At 49.1% G+C, this 22,175-nt stretch overlaps 2 protein-coding genes across 2 annotated transcripts; one reads left to right on the forward strand and one right to left on the reverse strand.

The window, feature by feature from the left end:
- Positions 1 to 5,767: 5,767 nt before the first annotated feature.
- On the forward strand, positions 5,768 to 8,587 carry LOC124692942 (WAT1-related protein At5g45370-like). Its single transcript, XM_047226383.1, has 6 exons — positions 5,768 to 6,042; positions 6,158 to 6,274; positions 6,358 to 6,634; positions 7,184 to 7,339; positions 7,632 to 7,783; positions 8,083 to 8,587. The coding sequence occupies exons 1-6, from the start codon at positions 5,768 to 5,770 to the stop codon at positions 8,288 to 8,290; spliced, it is 1,185 nt and encodes a 394-aa protein (XP_047082339.1). The 3' UTR covers positions 8,291 to 8,587.
- A 175-nt stretch (positions 8,588 to 8,762) lies between these two features.
- On the reverse strand, positions 8,763 to 11,003 carry LOC124692941 (9-cis-epoxycarotenoid dioxygenase NCED1, chloroplastic). The gene has a single exon (XM_047226382.1). It carries the CDS (start codon positions 10,874 to 10,876, stop codon positions 8,945 to 8,947), a length of 1,932 nt encoding a protein of 643 aa, XP_047082338.1. The 5' UTR covers positions 10,877 to 11,003; the 3' UTR covers positions 8,763 to 8,944.
- Positions 11,004 to 22,175: the final 11,172 nt, after the last annotated feature.

Here is a 22,175-nt window from a genome sequence, read left to right on the forward strand (position 1 = left end):
TTCCTGGAATACCATCACCTAAAAGAAAGCCCCTAACAGCTGAGCAAAGATTGTTCTTCAGAATGTCCCGGTGAGTTTGATAGAATAGTGTCGGGAAGCCATTAGGACCTGGCTTTTTAGTGGGTCCCATCTGAAAAAGTGTTGCCTTTGTATCCTCGTTCAAGTATGGTTTAGTGGGTTAAACATTCATCTCAACCGAGATTTTTTTTGGTAACATCAATAACAACAACATCGTCAAAGGTTTCCGAGGAAAATAAATCACCACTAAAACTTCCGCCATTACTTTGATGCTAGGGGGATCATCACAACGGGTACCATTATCAGTGAGAAGAGCACGAGTTTGTAGTTTTGTACGCCCTCTAGCCAAAGCATGAGCGTGAAAAACTACCATATTTTGTTCCCCCTCTTTGAGCCAGTCAACCCTAGACCGTTGTCATGCAATGATTTTCTCGTGCTCAAACAGTTCACAGAGACAGACGCTCAACCTTGCTTGCAATCAAGTCATTACAGTTGACCGAGACTAAAGACAAAGTGCTTTTCGTGATGTGGCCGATCCCCTGCCTCCGCCGGCCACTTCGGCGGCGGGAGGTTGGGGAATCGCCGGATCCCGGCGTGTATATAGTGTAGGTTCAAGTGGGTGGTTTGCCGGCGGCGCGGAGGAGACGATGGCGCGGTCGGTGTGGCCTTTTGTGGGGGCTGACGTCTTCTCCGATGGCGGTGCTCTGCGGGGCGTGGTCGCGGATCTTCCTCCTCTTGGCGCTCGTGGCTCGGTGGAGCTGTGGGGTGCCTCTTCCCCGTCCCGGAGGTCGTGGAGCGGCGGCTCCGGTGTGAAGCTTTTGAAGGTGAAGGTGGTTGCGAATCAGACCGAGGACGATGGCGACGAGGCGAGGTGGAGGCTCTTTCGAGCCGAGATCCGTGACTTCCTATCCGCCTGGGGTCTCCGTCCGTGTCCAAGGCAACTGTGGAGGAGCGGCGGCGGCGTGTCGCGGGACGTCTCCTTTGTTGACGGCGTCTTCAAGATCCTACAAGACTTGGGTGTATTTTTTTTGTTTCTCAGGGTATGTTCTGTTTGATCTCTGGTTCTATATCACTTGATCTTTCCCGCAAAAAAATAGTGCTTTCAGCTTACGCTAGAGATGCTTGATTTCCCGCCGCACCGAGCCGAAGCTCCCAAAACCCCACTTATGTAACTTGGCGGCCACCATGGATATTGTCCCTCGTCGAAACTACTTATTTCTATATTAATTGAGCAAATTATATATTATGATATTTATTTTCACCAATAGCCCCTGATGTACATGTGTATATACATATGTTTCTCTAGAGCTGGAACACAATTATAGGAGTAACTCATTCATATGACTGTGCAAAATATGAGTAGATGTGTGGTGAATAATACATCTATTGAATTTACGATCTCTCAAGCATGTATGAGGGGATAAATAGAAGTGTTGCGAATCGAAGGAGAGCTGCTTGCAGAATGATATAGTTATGTGACGGTGCTGTGAGTCTCCACTAATGAATACTCGTAACCTTGGAAGATACATGAGGGCCGTCGGTGCTAATCTACACAAGTGGGAAGGCCCTAGAGAAATCGTGGCATTGAGAAATAAATTGAGAAATGTTGGAGTTTTTTTTTTTGGTAAGAGGATTCCAGTCGGAGTAGAGAAATGGTAGGTTGCAGCTTAGGATGTGTATATATTTTACTCCGTGGGCCAAATTAATTGACGAATGGAGTAAAATTATTGTAAACTGGTGGGTCTGAAGAGTAAACAAATCATGGATCCAGATCTCTAGCTCTTGGGGGCCCACGGCGAGCAGCACTCTACTAATCTACTTGTCTACTTGTCAATCTAGGGTGGCTCCACGGACCAGGGTATCTTCGGCATCCATAATTGCAAATCAATGGTCGTCCATGGCTAGCTTTGAGTTTGAGGGAACAACCACGACGCCAGCTGGAAGCCTACAAGTGGGCACAACAGCGTGTTCATGAACGATTCTGACCGTTGTGCCTTCATGTTGTAGATGCTGCAGTAGAACCGCTCCTTCCCCAAATAGAAGTTCTCATTGTGACGGTGTGGCGAAAAGAAGATACGGTTCCCCATGTAAGTGGTGTACTTGTCGGGGATATGGAAGGACCGGGAGCACCAGCGCCCAAGGAAGAGCGTCCGATCATCCCCTATGCTGCTCGCAATCTTCCATCGCGACTTCTCAAAGTCGGCTACAAACACATTGAATTTGGTCGACATCTCTGTGTCCAATCCACTCAATACAGGCCAGAGAGGTTCGGCTACTTTGTTGGGGTCCACCCTTTGGATCACTAGCAACACACCGCCGGATTCCACGAGGTAGCAGTCCGGAGGTGTGAGGCGGCCTAGGTTCTCGATGGCGCGGTCAACCCGAGACACGGACGGATCGGCGGTGCCCTGGTCTACGCAGAGGGAGAAGAGGCCGTGGTTACAGCTGAGGACATAGAGCTCGCCTCGATAAAATATAATGTCTTTGACTATTGTTAGAGCATGTCTAACAGGACCCTCAAAAACCCCAACCTTCAAACCGACTTTGAGGGTTGAGAAATTGTCGTTTTGAGGGCCGAAAATCTCTGGCGCAGATCAGTGCCCTCAAACCAACCCTCAAAACAGAAGGTTTGAGGGCACTGATCTACGCCCCGGCCTTCAAACCCTCAAAACTGGACAACATGTATTTCAACCAACTTTCATACAACAAACATAACCATAATCAACAACAAATAATTGTTCTAGTTATGATTACAACATCAAATAATTGTTTCAAGCTCACAACAATCATTCTACTTAGTACAACAATGTTTGAATCAAATAGTACATAGAAAAGTAAAACAAATATCCATTACAACAATGTTTGTATCACAAATAGGACATGGAATGAATCAAATAGGCCATCATTAGCGACGGTCAAGCAGCTGCCAGTGGTGCTCGACCAGATCATTGCGGAGCTGGGTATGAGTGTTGGCATTTTCAATATCCCGATGTGTTTGAAGAAAAGCTTGAATGCGATCCGGGTTCCTCTCCGGTTGCACTCGGGTACCAACATTGTCATAGAAACATGGCAAGTTTAACCCCCTCTCATCCTCGAGTATCATGTTGTGGAGAATGACACAACACTTCATGATGTTGACAAGGGTTTTCTTGTCCCTAAAACGAGCTGGACCCCGAACAATGGCAAATCTTGCTTGCAAAACACCGAAAGCTCTCTCAATATCTTTGCGGGCTGATTCTTGTGCCCTCGTGAAATTGGCTTCTTTTTGGGATAAGGGCATCCCTCTCCTCTCTTTAATGGACTTCACAAGTGTTGCCCACTCGGGATAAATGCCATCGGTGAGATAGTATCCCATTGTGTACTCATTGTCCATGACCTTGTAATTGCAAGTTGGAGCATCACCTGAAACTAGTCTTGCAAATAAAGGGGACCTTTGAAGCACATTTATGTCATTGAGTGTTCCAGGCAAACCAAAATATGCATGCCAAATCCATAAGTCTTGTGATGCCATGGCTTCAAGCACAATGGTAGGATCATGGCTTTTACCGCAATACATTCCATGCCATGCCTTTGGGCAATTTTTCCATTTCCAATGCATGCAATCTAGACTACCAAGCATGCTCGGCCATCCCCTTTTTTCATTTATCTCCATCAACCTCTTTGTATCTTCCTCATTGGGAGCCCGAAGATACCAATCACCATACAACCGGATGACCATCTTGGCAAACCTACGCACGGACTCGGTGGTAGTATCTTGGCCAATGCGAAGATACTCGTCACAGTAGTCCGTGGGTATGCCATAGGCGAGCACCCGCATTGCAGCCTATATCTTCTGGTATGCACTAAATCCCATGGCACCGGCAGCATTTCTACGGCGTGTGAAATAATGCGAGTTGGCCTCGCAATCTTTCACAATTCTCTCAAACAAAGTACGGCGCATGTGGTACCTTCTACGGAAGAGGCGAGGTGGGTATGTCGGTACCTCGGCAAAGTAGTCTTGCATGAGTTGCTCGTCGCCGAGTGCACGGTTCCTCTCGATGCAAATGCGCCCTATCTGCGACCCCCTCCTCTGGTCCAGCAACTTCTTGCGATCCTCAAGATCTTTCACGGTGAGAATGACGACCATAATCTCCGTGTCATCGTCTTCTATCATCTCCTCAATGTCTGAATCGTCCGAAGACGACGAATCGGAAAAATACGACAACTCCATCTATTGTCAAAACATCAAACAACAATCAAACAACAATTAAACAACATTAAGGAAACAAAAAAAAAGAAAAAAACAACTTACCAAGGCCGACGGCGGGGCGAAGGCGAGGTCGGGCGGAGGCGGCGGACGGCAACGCGGCGGGGAGGGACTCGGGGACGGGCTTGAGGCGGGGAGGGCGGCGGCGGGGCGGCTGCGGGAGGCGGAGACGGGCCGGAGGCGGGGACGCGGGGACGGGATCGAGGCGGGGGGCGGCGGGGACGGGCTCGGGAAGCGGGCTCGGGACGACGGGGCAGCGGCGGGAGGCGGGGCGGACGGGGAGCTCCGGAGGCGGCGCGGTGGGGAGGCGGGGCGGAGGCGAGCTCGGGGCGGCGTGCAGCGGGGCAGAGGGGCGGAGGAGGAGGTCGGCGACGCGGCGGGGAGGCGGGCCGGCGGTGGTGGCGGCCGGCACCGGCGGATCGAGGGGCGGAGGAGGAGGAAGGAGGAGGCGGGAGGAAATTTCCTCCCCGTGCGTGCGTTGACCGTGTGAGGGCTTCGGCCTGGGAAATTGCCTGCAACCCTCACTGCTGCAGGTTGGCATCGGACTTGAGGGTTCGGCCTGCAAAAAAAAATTGAGGGTTTACAGTTTTGAGGGCTCTGATCTGCGCCCGTTTTTCTACTCAGCACTCAAACTGGCAGTTATTTTGAGGGTTTGACCAGTTTGAGGGCTCTGTTAGACATGCTCTTAGCTGTTGATCGCCGCTTGCCACCAACGCCCATGAGGCTACCCCTGGTCGGCATATGAATATCCTGGGATGACCTTTCTCGTCGGAGATTGCGGCGACAAGGTTATTTCCCTGGCACACCACTAGTTTCCGCATCGATGGCAGGCTAGGGAGCACCATGGTGGTAATAGTGGAGAAAGGGCTCACCAGCGTCATGCCGCCATCATGGCGTTGGAACACGAGCCACTCGCCGCAGGAGCTCTGCGCGTGCGTCCTTCTGTGGGCGCTGAGATTGATCGGAGGCAGAGGCTGGAACGCGGAGCCAGACAAGCTATAGAAAGTCCGGTCAGGTAGCGTGATCCAAGGAAACTATGGCGGCAGGACGGGGTCGTGCCGCACGGCCGAGCGCCACTCCCGGCACACGGCGCCGAAGCGGACGCGGTCGACTTGGCAAGGGAGGCGGCGAGATCCCCCGGGAGGCTAGACCAGGATCTCTCCTTGTCTTGTACAACATGTCGGCGTCGCACGCGACTACGTGACAGCTTACGTGCGTTCGTCATCGATCCGATGTCGCGGTAACAGAGGCAAAACCCTGGCTTCCCGATCCGAACCCTAAATCCAGTATATACGAACAACACCCAACTCGCAGCCCAGCCCAGCCCACTCTGCACCAACACGGCCCACTGGAGCTCCTTCCAAAATTAGGAAGTCCAATACAGCCCGCCCAGCAAATGGACTGCCAGTGGCGACTGGCCAACCAGTGGGGAAAAAGGTTCAAAGGAGTAGTAGTCTCTACTCAGACCGTGCGACGAGACCGGGGGGATCGGGATCGGCGGCGATGGCGGCGGCGGCGGCGCGGGACGGGGAGGCGAGGCGGGCGCACGCGGCGATGGTGGGGGCGCAGTTCATCAACGCGGGGTACCACGTCGTCGCGAAGCAGGCGCTCAACGTCGGCGTCAACCGCGTCGTCTTCTGCGTCTTCCGCGACCTCCTCGCCCTCTCCGTCCTCGTCCCCATCGCCTTCTTCCGCCACCGCGGCTCGCCCGCCCAGGCGCGGCCGCCGCCGGTCACGCGGCGCCTTCTCCTCTCCTTCTTCCTCCTCGGGCTCACGGGGTAAGCCACCCACCCGCTCGCTCGCTCGGCGTCAGACTGACTGATCGGCTGAAGCAATGCCGCTTCCCTGCTTACGAATTTCGTTCTGTGACGCGCCTGTGTGTTCTTCATGTAGCATCTTCGGGAACCAGCTGCTCTTCTTGGTCGGCCTCGGCTACACCAATCCCACCTACGCCGCCGCCATTCAACCGTCCGTTCCCGTCTTCACCTTCATCCTGGCCCTCGTCATGGGGTCAGTCTCACTCGCCCCCTAAAAATATTCAGAGGTTTCACATTTCTCTTTGTTCTCCATTTTAAGATTTTTGCCTGTTCCAGCACTGAAACGGCGAGATTGGGCACACATGAGGGCCGGGCCAAGGTTGGTGGCACCATCGTCTGTGTGCTTGGCGCTGTTCTTATGGTGCTGTACAGAGGAGCAGCTGTGTTTGGTGGCAGCGAGCTCGACCTTGATGTTAATCGAGTCATCACCGAAATGCTGCAGCCAGAGCCAGTGTCTTCTTGGTTCGTTGCGTTTGGGTTGGAAAAGTGGCACATTGGAGTTCTGTGCTTGATTGGGAACTGCCTCTGCATGGCAACTTATCTTGCTTTGCAGGTATTTGTGGTTTTCAGGCTTTTGTTACACTCTATTCCTTATGAGCTTTGATGCTAGTCAATTAGGACACCTCAAACTTTAGTTTTCTATCAAGCATATTCATGGAACAGTTCTGAAATCCTCTCTAAGTTAGATCGGTAATCTAGAACGACTTAAGATTGTATCAAATTTATTGAGATTTGAGAGCATTCTACTTTAATGAACATTTCAGTTTTAACAATTTTTAGTTTCTTTTCCTACAAACGACACATTCTATTTGCTATATGAGTATGACCAACTGGCAACTGCGATACTGAATTTGGTCTGTTAGTTTTGCGAATTGTTAAAAGAAGATTTGTCATGGGCTAAGCAATTGTACCCTTGTATATTCATAGGAGGGGTTGCACGTGTCTGACATTGTTAGAATAACTGTATGATTGTGTGAATTGGATTTTATTGAAGTATCTTGATATTGTGCCCTCAGTGCTGAAGCTTATGATAGAACCAATGTTCTGCAATTCGTTGTGCTTTCTCATTTGTTATACTTATCATGTTCATGTGTTGTTTCAGGCTCCGATTTTGGTGAAGTACCCCTGTAGTTTGTCATTGACAGCATACTCATACTTTTTTGGAGCTCTTTTAATGGTCATCTCAGGAGTGTTTTCAACAACTAATAAAGAAGATTGGACTTTGACTCAGTCTGAGTTTGCTGCTGCTGTATATGCTGTAAGCTCTTAGATGTTTGTAGAGTGTTCCTTTTGTCATGGCTTACACTATTACATCATTATATGCTCTCACATGTAAGTGATTATGTATCTGTTGGTGCTGCTTAATTTGTTCTGAGGTTGTTGCATCCCATTTATGGAACCATGAATTGAAATTGTACAGCTATATGTAGTACTATGGAGGAGATATTGGTTGCAATTATACTAATTTGTGTAGGCCATAAAATAAATAGTTGACACATGCCACCATAAAAATTTATTCTCAAATTCTCTTACTTTCTCCCAAATTTCAGGGAGTTGTTGCATCTGCTCTTAATTATGGTATATTGACATGGTCCAACAAAATTCTGGGTCCTGCTATGGTGGCACTATATAATCCCCTCCAGCCAGTGCTCTCTGCTCTCTTGTCGGTGCTTTTTCTTGGAAGTCCAGTTTACTTCGGAAGGTAATAGTTTATCACACGTTGTACTCTTTAATGGACTTGGCCTTTTCCTTTTTACATTCTCTTTTATGTGAAAGATACTGTTCCCAACCTCTGCTACTTACATGTTAGCAGTTATCATATACAACAACATATGGTGTTTGCACATTGATGCCTTACTCGATTTGACTATCTGATAATCCGATAGATAAATAGTCCATGTTTCTAACATCAATGGATAAAGTACTTTCTTTTTCTTCCTAGAAGTTAATGTTTATCATTACGTTTGATCTGAAATATAATCCGCTATGTTTTGCTTGCAGTATTATTGGAGGGCTTCTAATCGTCTCTGGTTTATACCTTGTCACCTGGGCCAGACGTACAGAGAAGCTGAATGGCACTGGAATATCTTATGTAAAAGTCGCAGCGGAACCACATGAAGATGCTTCGCAAGTTGTAAAAGGCAGAAACTTGAGCCCCAGATCCTCTATATCCCTTTCTAGAGTGTGGAATGTGCCACATGAATCTTGAGACGTTGGCGGACGGAGATATCCAACTTATTTTGGCATCTCCTTGTTGAGAATATATATACAAAATGCATTAGAATTTAGAAAGAGAATTGCTGAAGAGAAGATTTTAGTGAAGATTGGTGGTAGTCATATATATCTGCTTATAAATCATACTTATAACTTTCCCAGTAAGACTTTAGGTAATTTAGGCACAAGAGACGCCATGTTCATTCAGGTTTGTGAGAATATGATAGCACTGAGGATATTGAACTGATGATCCTTGTACCAAATGCATAGCCAGCTCCACCGGCTTACTGTATATCCTGTTAAATCCTAATCCCTGCATATTTATTAACTCTGTAACCATTGGGGTCATGCTTGTGAAAGTTAGGCGAGAAAAAATTATGTGCATATGTGAAGTTCTTGCAGTTCATTCCTTACGAGCTCACAATTCTGGAAGCATGTTTTCTGATGTAGGTATGTTCTATCAATAATTGTAGAACTGTAAAGGGTCTTGCCCGATAATGGAATACAAAGTATATACATCACCTATTTCTCCTATGTGTATGTCATGGAATCCTATTCATGACCTATTTCATGCAGCATAATGCTGGTGTATTGTACAGCACGAGCGCGATCAATGGAAACATCGGACGCGTCGGTGTGTTTGTGATGATCAATGGTGCTGCTGTGACCGGAGCTCGGCCTGCGTGACGAACAGGCCGTGGAAGCCGTACGGGACACGGGAGGGCAGCTGCACCTCTGCGACGATGTCCAGCTCGGGCGTCCGCGCGTCCATCACCACGAACCGGTTGTCGCCGGTGCCCTCGTCGTGCACGTAGCACACCACGTAGCCGTCGTCCTCGTTGCCGTTGCCCTCGACGTCGTCGGGGACGAAGAACGGCTCCCCAGCGAAGCACCCCGGCCCGAAGTCCCGTCGCGCCACGGTGCAGTCGCCCTCGCCGGCAAGATCAAAGTCGAGCTTGGCCACCCCGCCGATCTTTGGCATGGGGTCGCCCACGCCGAAGTAGCCGTAGCGGTTGCGGCGGCCTAGGCAGCCTGGGTTGATCACGCCGAAGTCGAGGTTCCCCGCCGAGAGCGGCATGCGCGTGACGTTGCCGGTGCGGAGGTTTATGCGCACCAGCTCCACGGAGGCGTGTACCAGCTCCATGCGCTCCAGCGCGTGCTCGATGGACAGGATGTTGGGCGCCACCATCACGATCTCCTCGCCGCCGGCCTCCTCCCACGCGTTCACCGAGTGCATCATGTTGAACCCCGGCACCTCGAACCACCGCATCTCCGACTCGTCCGCGGCGTACTTGGGGATCACGCCGAGCCGGGGCACCATGCCGGAGTCCGCGCCCACGGGCGCGCCACCGCCCACCACCATGCCCATCGGGTTCATCACGATCTGTATCTCCGGGAATATCGCGTACCGCTCCGTGACGGCGAAGTCGTGCAGGAAGGACGGCTGCTTGACAGAGAAGATGGGAACGTCGGCGCCCTTGTTCCCGGCCGGGTCGAACCGGAAGTAGGTGACGAAGGGCGGCATGGGGCCGTAGCGGAACGCGAAGAGCTCGCCGGTGATGGGGTCCTTCTTGGGGTGCGCGGTCATGCCCATGCTGAGGCGGCCGCCGAAGTCGCACCTTCCCTGCGTGGTCACCTCGCCGGTGGCCGGGTCGACGCGCACGGCGTACGGGAGGTCCGACTCGCCGAGCGCGTAGAGGCGGCCGCCGAAGACAGCGAGGCTGGTGTTGGCGAGCCCCACGCCCTCCACCGGGTTCATCTGGCCCGTCAGCACCCTGGCCGCCATGACTGCGCCCCGCGCCATCCCGGCCAGGCCATGGAAGCCGGAGAAGACGTTGGGCAAGACCGGCTCGCCCGCGTCGCGCTCCACAAGGTACTTGTACGTCTGCACGTAGCGGGAGCAGAGGATGGGGTCGGAGTCGGACGACTCCGGGAGGAGCAGGGAGTGCAGCATGCCGTCGCCGTCGAAGAGGTGGTGCGGCCCGCGCGGGAGGTGCTGCGGGTTGGGTCCGTTGCGGATGTAGGCGCCACCGGCGAGGCAGCGCGGGATGGTGCCGCGTACGACGGGACATGGCGTGGGCGGCAGCTCGTCCACGGGCGCGAAGTTGGCGGACAACACGTGCCGCGGGTCCACCGACGGCCGCAGCACCGGTGGGTCGACGAACGTGTTGATCGCCTCCTCCAGCGCGTTGCAGAACGCCACCGGCAGCGAGGCGGCAGGTCGGCGACGAGGCCGAGACGACCGAACATGCTGCCTTGGAGCGTCAGGTGCCCTGCTTGTTCTCGCGGTAGCGACTTTTGTTGCAGTTGCATTGTTTGTCCTAGGCTCGTAGCGCTCCTCTCGCTCTTGTTGCTCGACTTGCTTCGGCGGCGACGTGAGGACGGTGGCGGTGGCGGCAGCCGACGGCGGCGGCGGCGATGTGCTCTTCTTCCTTCTGTAGCCGGAGTTCGGTGCAGCAGCAGAAGAGGCGACAGGGGAGATGTACGAGAGCCTCCTTGATCTTGAACCGTGAACAACATTGGCTTTGGATGGGTAGAGATCTGACATGGTGAAGTTAGATGTGACAAGTGCTCCCTCCATTTTCTGCAACCTGCAGATCAGTGTCTGTTTGGATTGCTAGTGGGTGAGTAACAGATTTTTTTGCTGGAACTCACTCAGGTGAGTAGCAAGTTCCGACACCAGTTAGCATGCTACTGCCTTTGCTTGCTTCTATGTTGTGGCTATTTATAGCTTCAGTAAAAGGCAAGCCTGCTTGGTTTTTTTTTTTTTTGAAGTAAAAGGCAAGCCTGCTTGGTGAAAATGTACATTTAGCGAAAGCTTGAGGATTTATGTGGACCCTTGGATCGCTACCGGAATGATTGGCCAATGTGAATTTTCTCTATGTTCCAAAAAAATTATCATAACTTGGAAGGTAAGTTATAATCCTATTAGAGCCTGTGCTAGATTCTTGTATGGAAAATTAAGTTATAAGAGCCTCTCCTTTTTTGCGAAAATTTCACCAGTCTATTTATAATACAACAATAGTAAAAAATCTCAAAAGTAATAAAAATCACGAGGTCTTTGGACCACCTAGCGACGACTACAAACACCAGAATAGGCCGATCCATGATACAAAAGGCCCAGGAATAAATAAAAACACAGTTACTAACCATATTTTTAGTTCCTATTTGTAAGTCAAACTATTTTAATTTTGATCATCTTTATAGAAAAAATAGTACTATTTATGACATGAGACTAGTATATTATGAAAGTACATCTCAAAATGATTCTGGTGGTATTAATTTGATGTTATAAATATTATTACGTATTTCTATAATGTTGGTAAAGTTTAACTTGGGACAAAAAAATTGGATTTATTCTCCCTCGCGGAGGGAGTATATGATAGAAATTTATGTGCAAAGCATAGGGTTAGAAAACACATGAATTTTGCAAACTTGGGTATTTGCTTCCTGTGAATAGTAAAAACACACAAAATCCTAATAGACATGATCAAATCAAAGTCAAACCACATGAAAATGTACAAAATGTTATAATGGCACTAAAGACCCACTCTGGTTTTACATGCTTAGAATTTGACAAAGAAATTTTTTCCTATTCCACAATTCTTCGTCCACTTCTCCTTCAAATGAAAGAGACCCTAAAGTTTTCGAGAAAATGAATTAAAATCATGACACATATTATGGTTTAGAGATAGTACAAATTTTTTGGCATATTTTACAATTTCGATGTGTGTTGAGGCCTTTTCAGTACAAATCCTGTCAATTTGCATGCATGGTGTGCTGGCGTGGCTATGCATAGGCTTATTACCTATTGGTTAGCTGGGTCAATTTACGTAGACTAATGAAGTGTTGAAGGAGTGGCCACGATGGGTAGACCATCCTATAATTTTTCCGATTTTTTTCATACAAGTGTGCGTATTGTGAAATTATCCAAACCATGATTGGGCAGGACAGGATAATGAACACCAATTTTTTCACCATGTTTCTCCCAATTTATCATCCTATTATTTGGAGGGGGACTGGGGGACCCTCAGTCCATATCAGCCATCAATGCCTGGCCCCAGCCGGCACTCATCCATGGCTACTGCTTGCTTCCTCGTCCCCATCCTCCTTTCCGTTTGTACCTTGCTCGGAATATCAGGGAACACTCCTATTTTTTACTACTATTTTTTACAAATTCACGGGAACTGATAGTGTACTCTGTCAAGTTGCAGCTCAGCAATATCTGCAGCAAATGCATGTGTATTTTGCGTTGCAGTTGTGAAGAAAAACAAAAGGGATCCATGGTCGGCTTGCGAGGGATTCTCGACACTTGGAAGAAAGGAAGAGGGTTTCTTGGTGGCCTACCGGTTAAGAAGCGACGCAATCAGCTTCACATGATCACATCAGAATGCGTGCACGCAACTATACCAGTGTACGGCAAGAATCATCAGGACCTGCATGACCACACTTTGTTTCACAAGAATTCAGAATTAGCGGCAGCATCATCAATCATGCTCTGATGCTCGCCTGCCACTTCCGCTTCCAACCATAGCAAAACTGAACCTAAGAAGCAACCCCGCCCCGATGTTGTCTGACGCGATCAATCAGTCTCATCGACCTCCGATAATATCTGCAACGATCTATGGATCAACCTGTGTACTCCTCCGGAAAATAATGCAGTGGATCGGCAAACTGAGGAGGACCACAGAAGCAGGCTCAGGCGACCGTAGAAAACTTGATCGCATCGGAAGCGAGTGGCAAGGACGGCCGGAGCCCGGGCCACCATCGGTGTCGCTCGCCGTCTCCCTCATGATTCACGCGCCACCGTAAACCCTGAAATGGACGAGTCGATCGCGGATTGCCGTTGCTTCCACTCAATCCCAGCGCTTCCATTTTTAACTGCATTAGAATTCAGAGTAGAGCATATCTATACCCTGGTCCTGGTAAGATAGCCAGGTAATTTGGTAGGAGTACTGAGGGCGAGGGGATAACTGCAGCGACGGCGACGGCGACGCGGCAATATCAGCGTGTGTTAGAGTGCTGCTGCTACACATATATCTGGGTTGATCACCTACCGCAAGACCCACCTCTGGACTACGGGCGCCGCCGATAGCTCGCGCGCGCTCGGCGACAGGAGGCTGTAAACATCGTGATGCTGCGTGCTTTGTTCACCAGCGATCTGCGAGGTGGGATTCATTCGCCGGTGCCCAGTTTCAGGCTGTTCTGGAGCTCAGGATCGGGACGGGACCCGATATTTCTCGGCGAAGCGTGAAGAGCCGGTTCGGTGGTGGGATGTTTTGTGATGAGGCCTTGCCTGGTTGCGTGCATGATATCAGGATACGTTTGGTTCAGTTTTGAACTGAAAGGCAGGCAAATTTGACCACTTCAGGAGGCGTTTTGTTTCTCTGCCCCCTGATTATGATGCGCCACGTTTTGCAATCTCAACAACTCCAGAGTCTGACCAACTTGTGCGGGAACATCGCTGCTTAACTTGGGTGAGTTCCACTAATTGAAGGCAAGATGGAGGTAAAAAAATGTCGTCAGAACTTCCAACTAAAATTGACAACATCAACACAAAAATCTGAAATAGGTCTTAACTTGCTTTGAACAACTGTTAGGCATGCGGATCAATTTTCTTAAAAGGGAACTGCTCCTCATTAACATGGATACAGACCTGAGCGTTTTCCTATATCCCCAGTGTCGCTGTGAAAAGAAAACTTAGGTTGTCGTGCTTTTGATCACAGGGTCTTGCTTCCTGTGTGCTGTTGGCGTTTGCTTCATTTGTGAGTGTGTGTTGGTGGCTCCATTAGTTAAAACTGTTAAAGTTGATTTGGTCCGGGTCGTTGCTTTTGTGTTTGTAAATATAAAACCGACAAAAACGGCTGACGATGTATCTTCATTATCTCCTGATAATGAAAATTCGATCCCTTGTGGGGATTGTTGGATAACTGTTGGTGTATCTGTTGGGCTGTCTTCTTGTTCTCTATTGTGACCCATCTGGTCCAGCCCAGTCTTGACCTATATAAGGTGCTAACCCTAAGCTGAGAGAGTTCCTCCCTGCAGCCTCCTTCTACCACAGGTTAGGCCCTCACCTCTGCCCACATGGTATCAGAGCAAGGGGCAGTGAGGGCAACAACGGGAAGGACTGTGGAAGCCTAGTCTGCTGTGGCAGCTAGGAGAAAGAGGAAGAGGAAGGAAGTAGGCTGCTGCGGTGGCTGGGAGGAAGAGGAAGGGAGCAGGCTGCTGCGGCGGCAAGGAGGGGAAGGCAGTGACGAGTAAGAAGACGAAGAGGGCATCCTGCGGATAAGCCATTTGGCGTTTCTGAGAGGTTAATTTGGTGTCAAGCATGGGGGACAAAGGAGATTTGGCCAAGGCTCTGGAGAGGCTAGCAGAACTTATCACTACCAAAGGAGATGCAGGAGGAGGATCTGCTGGAGGGGGAGAAATCGTTCCCCATACCAACATCGGTCAGAAACTTGAGCTACCGACGAATGAAATCAAGTTGGAAGGAGTGGCCAACTATCTCCGGTGGTCAAGGAGGGCGCTGTTGATTTTGAACTCGAAAGGGCTGGATGAACGTATGAGTGGTGAAGCTGCAGAACCAGCAGACAAGTCCAGTCCGGAATGGAAACAGTGGAATGCCATAAATTCTCTGATTGTGGCATGGTTGCTTAACTCTTTGGTTCCTAACATTGCTGCTTCTATAGAGGCACTCACAAAAGTTTCAGATGTATGGGACACCCTATCAAATCTATATTCTAGAAAGGGGAACATTATGTTGATTGTTAAGATTGAGGATAAAGTGCATGACTTGCAACAAGGAAACAAAACAGTGATGGCATATGTGGCTGAGTTGCAGCATCTTTGGGGAGATTTAGATCATGTTGACCCTCTGGAACTTGCCCATGGGGAATGTGTGAGTGCTGCTGCAAGCTGGATTGAACGTCGGCGAGTCATGAAGTTCTTGAAAGGCCTTAATCAAAATTTTGAGGGGAGAAGGGCTGCTTTACTGCATCAAACCACTACCCATTCTCTCAAAGAAGTCATTGCAGCTATGTACAGAGAGGAAGTGCGTCTGAATATGACAAAGGGAAGCGATTATGTCCCTCATCCGACCTTCTACACTACCGAGAGACAAGAGATGAGGGACTGCTATACTTGTGGACAGAAGGTACACTTGAAGCATCAGTGTACCTCCTTTGCTACACCTAGTAGGGGGAGAGGAGGATACACACATGGCAGAGGAAGCTACAGAGGAAGAGGTGATGGCAGAGGTGGTGGACAGCGGTATGGCAGAGGTGGTGGACATCCATATGGACTTCAGTATGGCAGAGGTGGTGGACAACCATATGGACAACAGTATGGCAGGGGTGGTGGACAGCAGCACACTATATCACCCAAGGCACATATGGCAGCAGCTTCAGAGCCAACTACCAGTACCTCTCAGGGACAATCAAAGAAAGAGGGAAAAAATGAAGAAACCTGTGGAAACTTTGCTCACTATGTCTACAAAGATGAAGGTAATATTGATCGAGTTTCTATAGCCACTCATAATGCTAATTCAGATTGGATTCTTGATTCTGGAGCATCCAAACATGTTACTGGAAATATTAGTGAGTTTGACTCTTATAGTCGGTATCCTCCCACACATAGAGGCACTATCCAAACAGCGAGATGGCACAAGCACAATCTATAAAAGGGGAGGGGTCGGTACAATGTACACCCAACATAAAATTGTCATCCGTTCTACATGTTCCTGCTTTTCCAGTAAATCTGCTATCTCTAAGTGCCCTGATTGATCAGCAGGACTACCGTATAATAGTTGATAGATATATGTGTTTAATTCAGGAAAGGGAGAGCAGCAAGAAGATTGGGACTGCAACCAGGTATAGAGATCTTTGGCACATATATCGTGACAACATGGGGCATGATGCTAGTTCCGTGTTTGCTGCGATTGTTGGAGGAAAGGAGAGTATGGCACTAGTTCATCATTGTCGAATGGGCCACATGGCGTTTTATAAAATGTTTCGAGTTTTTCCTGATGTAATGAATGGAGTGGACAAAACCAAATTGTGTTGTGATGCCTGCGAATATGCTATGCATAAGAGAACCTCTTATGTTAGTAGAGGGATCAGAAGTGTATCCCCATTTGTGTTAGTGCACTCTGATGTATGGACGTGTCCTGTTGTGTCAGCAAGTGGCATGAAGTACTTTGTGACTTTTATTGACTGTTATTCCAGAATGACTTGGATTTATCTTATGCGTCACAAAGATGAAGTGTTCACTTGTTTTCAGAGTTTTTGTGCCTATGTGAAAAACCAATTCAATGTTCAGGTGCAAGTGATCAGAACTGATAATGGTACTGAATATATCAACAAACCTTTTGCTGCTTTCTTATCTTCGCAAGGTATACTGCACCAGACTTCATGTTCCCGACACTCCTCCCCGGTATGGAGTTGCTGAGCGGAAGAACAGGCACATTCTTGAAGTGGCTCGATCTCTTATGTTTACCATGAATGTTCCCAAATTCTTATGGAGTGAGGCAGTTATGACTGCTACGTATTTGATCAACAGAATGCCTTCAAAGATTCTAGGTATGCTGTTTCCTTGCCAACTCCTTCTAAATAACAATGACTTTGTTGTACCACCCAAACTCTTTGGTTGTACATGTTTTGTAAGGGATCACAGACCATCTGTTGGCAAGCTAGATCATCGGGCTATCAAATGTATCTTTATTGGCTATTCCAGACAGAAGGGTTACAAGTGTTGGAGTCCCACCGACAGGAGGACTTTTGTAAGCATGGATGTTACATTTCGCGAGTCAGAACCATTTTATGACGGTGAGAGTGATCTTAGTGGCTTGTTCCATAGGCTTGACCATCTTGGTGATGCTCAAGAGGGGGAGCAACAACAAGGTGGTGATAAAGGGCAGCAAGATGGTGACCAACATCAACATCAAGAAATTCCTATTGTTGCGGAGATTCCTGCAATTCCTGGTACACCTACACCACCTAGACCCGTACCACCACAAAGATGGCTGCAGAATCCACTTGTGTATTCTAGAAGACAAGTGCAAAGGGAACAAGTAGATGCACTGGAGGAGCAACAAGACCAGGGGCAGGGGGAGCAACCCATTGGACCTGAAAATCAAGGAAGCACAAGTGTAGATTCTGCTGAGGAGAATCAATCTCAGACTGAGTCCAATAATAGCCTAGACTTGCCAATTGCAATAAGGAAAGGGGTAAGGAAAGTTGGGCCCCCAAAGCGGCTGAGTTATGATGACTATGACGTAGGAAATTATATTTCTTATGAGGCATTGTCACCCTCTTTTCGGGCTTTTGTTGCTTCACTGCAAACTGTATCTGTTCCTAAGGATTGGAAGGCAGCCAGGTTGGATCCGAGATGGTGCAATGCTATGGTGGAAGAATTAGAGGCCTTGAAGAAAAATAAAACATGGGAGTTGACATATCTCCCTAAAGGAAAGAGTACAGTAGGTTGTAAGTGGATCTATTCTGTAAAAAAATGCAGAAGGAAAAGTGGAGAGATATAAGGCAAGACTTGTGGCAAGAGGATATAGTCAGACTTATGGCATTGACTACGATGAGACGTTTGCACCAGTGGAAAAAATGAGCACTGTCAGAATATTGATCTCTTGTGCAGCAAATTTCGGATGGCCCTTGCATCAACTTGATGTCAAAAATGCATTTCTGCATGGTGATCTTCAAGAGGAGGTGTATATGGAGATGCCACCGGGATTTGTCAGACCTAAAACTAAAGGGAAGGTATGTAGACTGAAGAAATCTCTATATGGTCTCAAACAATCTCCATGGGCCTGGTTTGATAGGTTTAGACAAGTGGTGTGTGGCATGGGATATGGTCAATGCAATGGAGACCATACCTTATTTTACAGACATTCTGAGCAGAAAATCACTATCCTTGCTGTGTATGTTGATGATATTGTTATCACGGGAGATGATGATGTTGAAATTGCAAAACTGAAAGGATGCTTGAGTCAAGCCTTTGAGGTGAAAGATTTGGGAAAACTTAAATACTTCCTTGGAATAGAAGTTGCACGATCGTCAAAAGGGATATCACTATCTCAAAGAAAGTATACATTGGATCTCTTAGATGATATGGGCATGCTGGGGTGCCGAGTGGCTTCAACCCCTATTGAACAAAATAATAAAATCACAGCAAAGTCTGGAGAACCCATAGACAAGGAGAAATATCAAAGACTTGTTAGAAGACTAATATACTTATGCCACACAAGACCAGATATATAATTTGCAGTGAGTGTAGTGAGTCACTATATGCATGATCCGACGGATGGACACTTGGAAGCAACTCAAAGAATCTTGAGATACTTGAAGGGCACTCCAGGAAAAGGATTGTGGTTTAAAAGTAATGGACACCTAAATGTAGATGGATATTGTGATGCAGATTGGGCTAGCTGCTTAGATGATCGAAGATCCACCTCAGGGTATTGTGTTTTTGTTGGAGGAAATTTGGTGTCATGGAGAAGTAAGGAACAATCTGTTGTCTCGAAATCAACAGCCGAAGCAGTACAGAGCTATGTCACAGGGCCTGGGTGAAATGTTGTGGGTACGAAACCTTCTAAGAGAGCTAAAATTTTTAAGGCAAGGAAGTTTAAAAGTGTGGTGTGATAATATGCCTGCCATAAACATAGCAAACAACCCTGTCCAGCATGAGCGAACTAAACATGTGGAGATAGACATATTCTTTATTAAAGAAAATATTGATGCAGAGATTATCTTATTGGCTTATGTGAGATCAGGACAACAAGTGGCAGACTGTTTAACAAAAGGACTAGGATCAAAAGAGTGTAATCTTGCTTGTGCCAAGATGGGGATGATTGACATTTATCACCCATCTTGAGGGGGAGTGTTGGATAACTGTTGGTGTATCTGTTGGGCTGTCTTCTTGTTCTCTATTGTGGCCCATCTGGCACAGCCCAGTCCTGAACTATATAAGGTGCTTCTATCTCTGTAACCCTAAGCTGAGAGAGTTCCTCCATGCAGCCTCCTTCTACCTCAGGTTAGGCCCTCACCTCTCCCCACAGGGATTGCTTGGAAAAAACATGGATACATGTTATCACCAGATTTTGGCCAAATCAGGAGGTGGGCCGTAAGGGAGATGGGCTCGGAAGATTACACGTGAAAGATCTCTGAAGCGGCCTTGCACGAAGAGTTTGGGCTAGATTGCCCGTGTATCTGTATTATAGTAGATCGCATCTTAGATTAAAAGTTAGAGTTTGTCTCGTGCACGGTGGGGATTATTCCCACGTTAGAGAGTCCCCTGGACTATAAATATGTATCTAGGGTTTATGGAATAAACAACAACCAACGTTCAACCACAAATCAATCTCGGCGCATCGCCAACTCCTTCGTCTCGAGGGTTTCTACCGGTAAGCATCATGCTGCCTAGATCGCATCTTGCGATCTAGGCAGCACAAGCTTTATGTTGTTCATGCGTTGCTCGTACTGAAGCCTTTTTGATGGCGAGCAACGTAGTTATCATAGATGTGTTAGGGTTAGCATAGTTCCTCGTATCATATCGTTGTCGTAGTGCAACCCTTGCATATCTAGCCGCCCTTACACCTATCTTAGGTGTAGGGGCGGCACCCCGCTTGATCATTATTTAGTAGATCCGATCCGTTACGGTTGCTCCTTGTTCTTCAAGGATTAGTTTAATATTTGCAATAGTTAGGCCTTACAAAGGGTTGGAGGATCCAGCGGCACGTAGGGTGTCGTTTGCTAGTCCTAGACGAGGATGTTCCGGGGATCAACCTCGTGTTGGTTTTTAGGCCCTATCTAGGATCGGCTTACGATCACCGTGCGTGGCCGCGAGGCCCAATCGTGAGTAGGATGATCCGATTATGCGGTGAAAACCCCAAATCGTCGTAGATCGTTTTAGCTTTATCTTGATCAAGCGGGACCACCATATATTCGTGCACCTCGTACGAATCATGGGTGGATCGGCTCCTTGAGCCGATTCACGGGATAACTCGAGAGCCGATCGAGGCTCGTATTTAATGTTTACGTGTATGCCATGCAGGAAACTAAGCGAGGCATCTTCATCACCTTCCGACCAGGTATAGGTCGGGTGGCACGCCCTTGCACCGGCATCGGACGTGTGTACCGGAGGCTTTGCGGGCCGTCGCTCGGAGGGACCGGGGCCAGCCGCAACCCTAAGTTGTTCCCGGCTCTCTTGTGTTGCCCGTCGCTGCCCGCCGGTGGGTTTTGACCGCAACACATTCGGCACGCCCGGTGGGACAAGCTTCGTCATCAACCACATCGCCATCTACATCTGAGATGGCGGACGGCACTCCAGTCACGTACAAGGATCTGACCGACGAGCTCAAGAAGAAGTATGACGAGGTCAAAGCAATCCTCGAAGCCGACCTCATCGGCTCTTTTCACAGAACCCGTTCACATGGCATTAGGTGGAAGGGGTTCTCGCCTGATGGTGCACTCGATGGGATAGACCTCTCTGCCCCGTCAGAAGAACGCACCAGGTCCCTGCGTCAGGAGATCAACTACCTGGTGGCTCACTCGCTGCACCGCCACTCTGAGAACTTGGTGAACACTTTGGAGCGTGTCGCTCTCCGTGTGATCCAGGAGATCATGAGGCACCAGTACTCTCCGTCAGGACCAGCTCTCGGGACACACCAAGGGGAGATGCCACTCCAGTCCCGTCCACCGTTGCCATTTGCGTTGGCAGCACCAGAAGTGCCGAACTCACCGGCATTCGTCGTCTACAAGATCGGTGGTGACCCTAGTGACTGCCAGTTCTTGCATGAGGCGCCCAAGGAGATCCCTCACGGGTACATGTGCACATACGTGCCAGACTGCGGTAACTGGGCGCTCACAAACCAGGCCGCGACAGCAGGGACTTCTTGGAGGAACGTCAGCGACAGATCTTGAGAAGCAGACGTGGCTAACTAAGTACGCCACCCCGACGAACCTCCAGAGCTCAGCTCCTGCAGTTGGCTCAGAGCTGGAAAAGCAAGCATGGCTGGCTAAGTACGCCACCCCGGCGAATCTTCGGAGTTCAACTCCTGCGGCCGGCACGGCGGATCAGATCGGTACCATGCCGAGAGACCGAGTTCGGCATGGTGCCGAAAAGGAGGGCAATCGGCTATTCCAAACCGTACCCCGACGAGTACGAGTTGATCCCGCTACCACCTAAATATCGGCTCCCTGATTTCTCCAAATTCGGTGGATCGGATGGTTCCGGCTCCATCGAGCATGTGAGCCGATATTTGGCACGGTTAGGAACGGCCTCGGTGTCGGATCCACTACGCGTGAGGTTCTTCGCACGGTCCCTCACGGGATCGGCTTTCGGGTGGTACACCTCGTTGCCACCGGACTCGATCCGGACTTGGAAGCGGTTGGAAGAACGAGTTCCATATGCGGTACCACTCGGAGGCTTCCGAGTCCGGCCTTGCCGATCTAGCACAAACACGTCGAAGCGTGGAGAAAGCGTGACAGAATACATCCGAGCGCTTCAGGAATCTTAGGAACCGATGTTATTCGGTTCGTGTGATCGAAAAGGAAGCGATCGAGTTGGCGGTGGCGGGCCTTGCAGCGCCGCTCAAGGACATGGCCTCCCAAGCGGACTACCCCTCACCGGCGCACATGGTTCGAAGCTGTCGGCATATGAACAGCGCCACCCGGACTTGTACCGGGACAAATTCAAGCGTGCGGTAGTCCTGGTCGAGGCGAGAGGAAGACGAAGTTTCGCGGGAGATCAAGAGGTAGCGATGGCTGAATGGACTCGGGGGCAACCCCGTGTCCCGCAAATGGGTAAAGCCACCAGGCCCGCCCAGGGGGTTTGATTTTGACGTGACCAAAACTGAGCAAATCTTTGACCTCCTA

The sequence above is a fragment of the Lolium rigidum genome, chromosome 2, assembly GCF_022539505.1.
Source record: "Lolium rigidum isolate FL_2022 chromosome 2, APGP_CSIRO_Lrig_0.1, whole genome shotgun sequence".
Taxonomy (NCBI): domain Eukaryota; kingdom Viridiplantae; phylum Streptophyta; class Magnoliopsida; order Poales; family Poaceae; genus Lolium; species Lolium rigidum.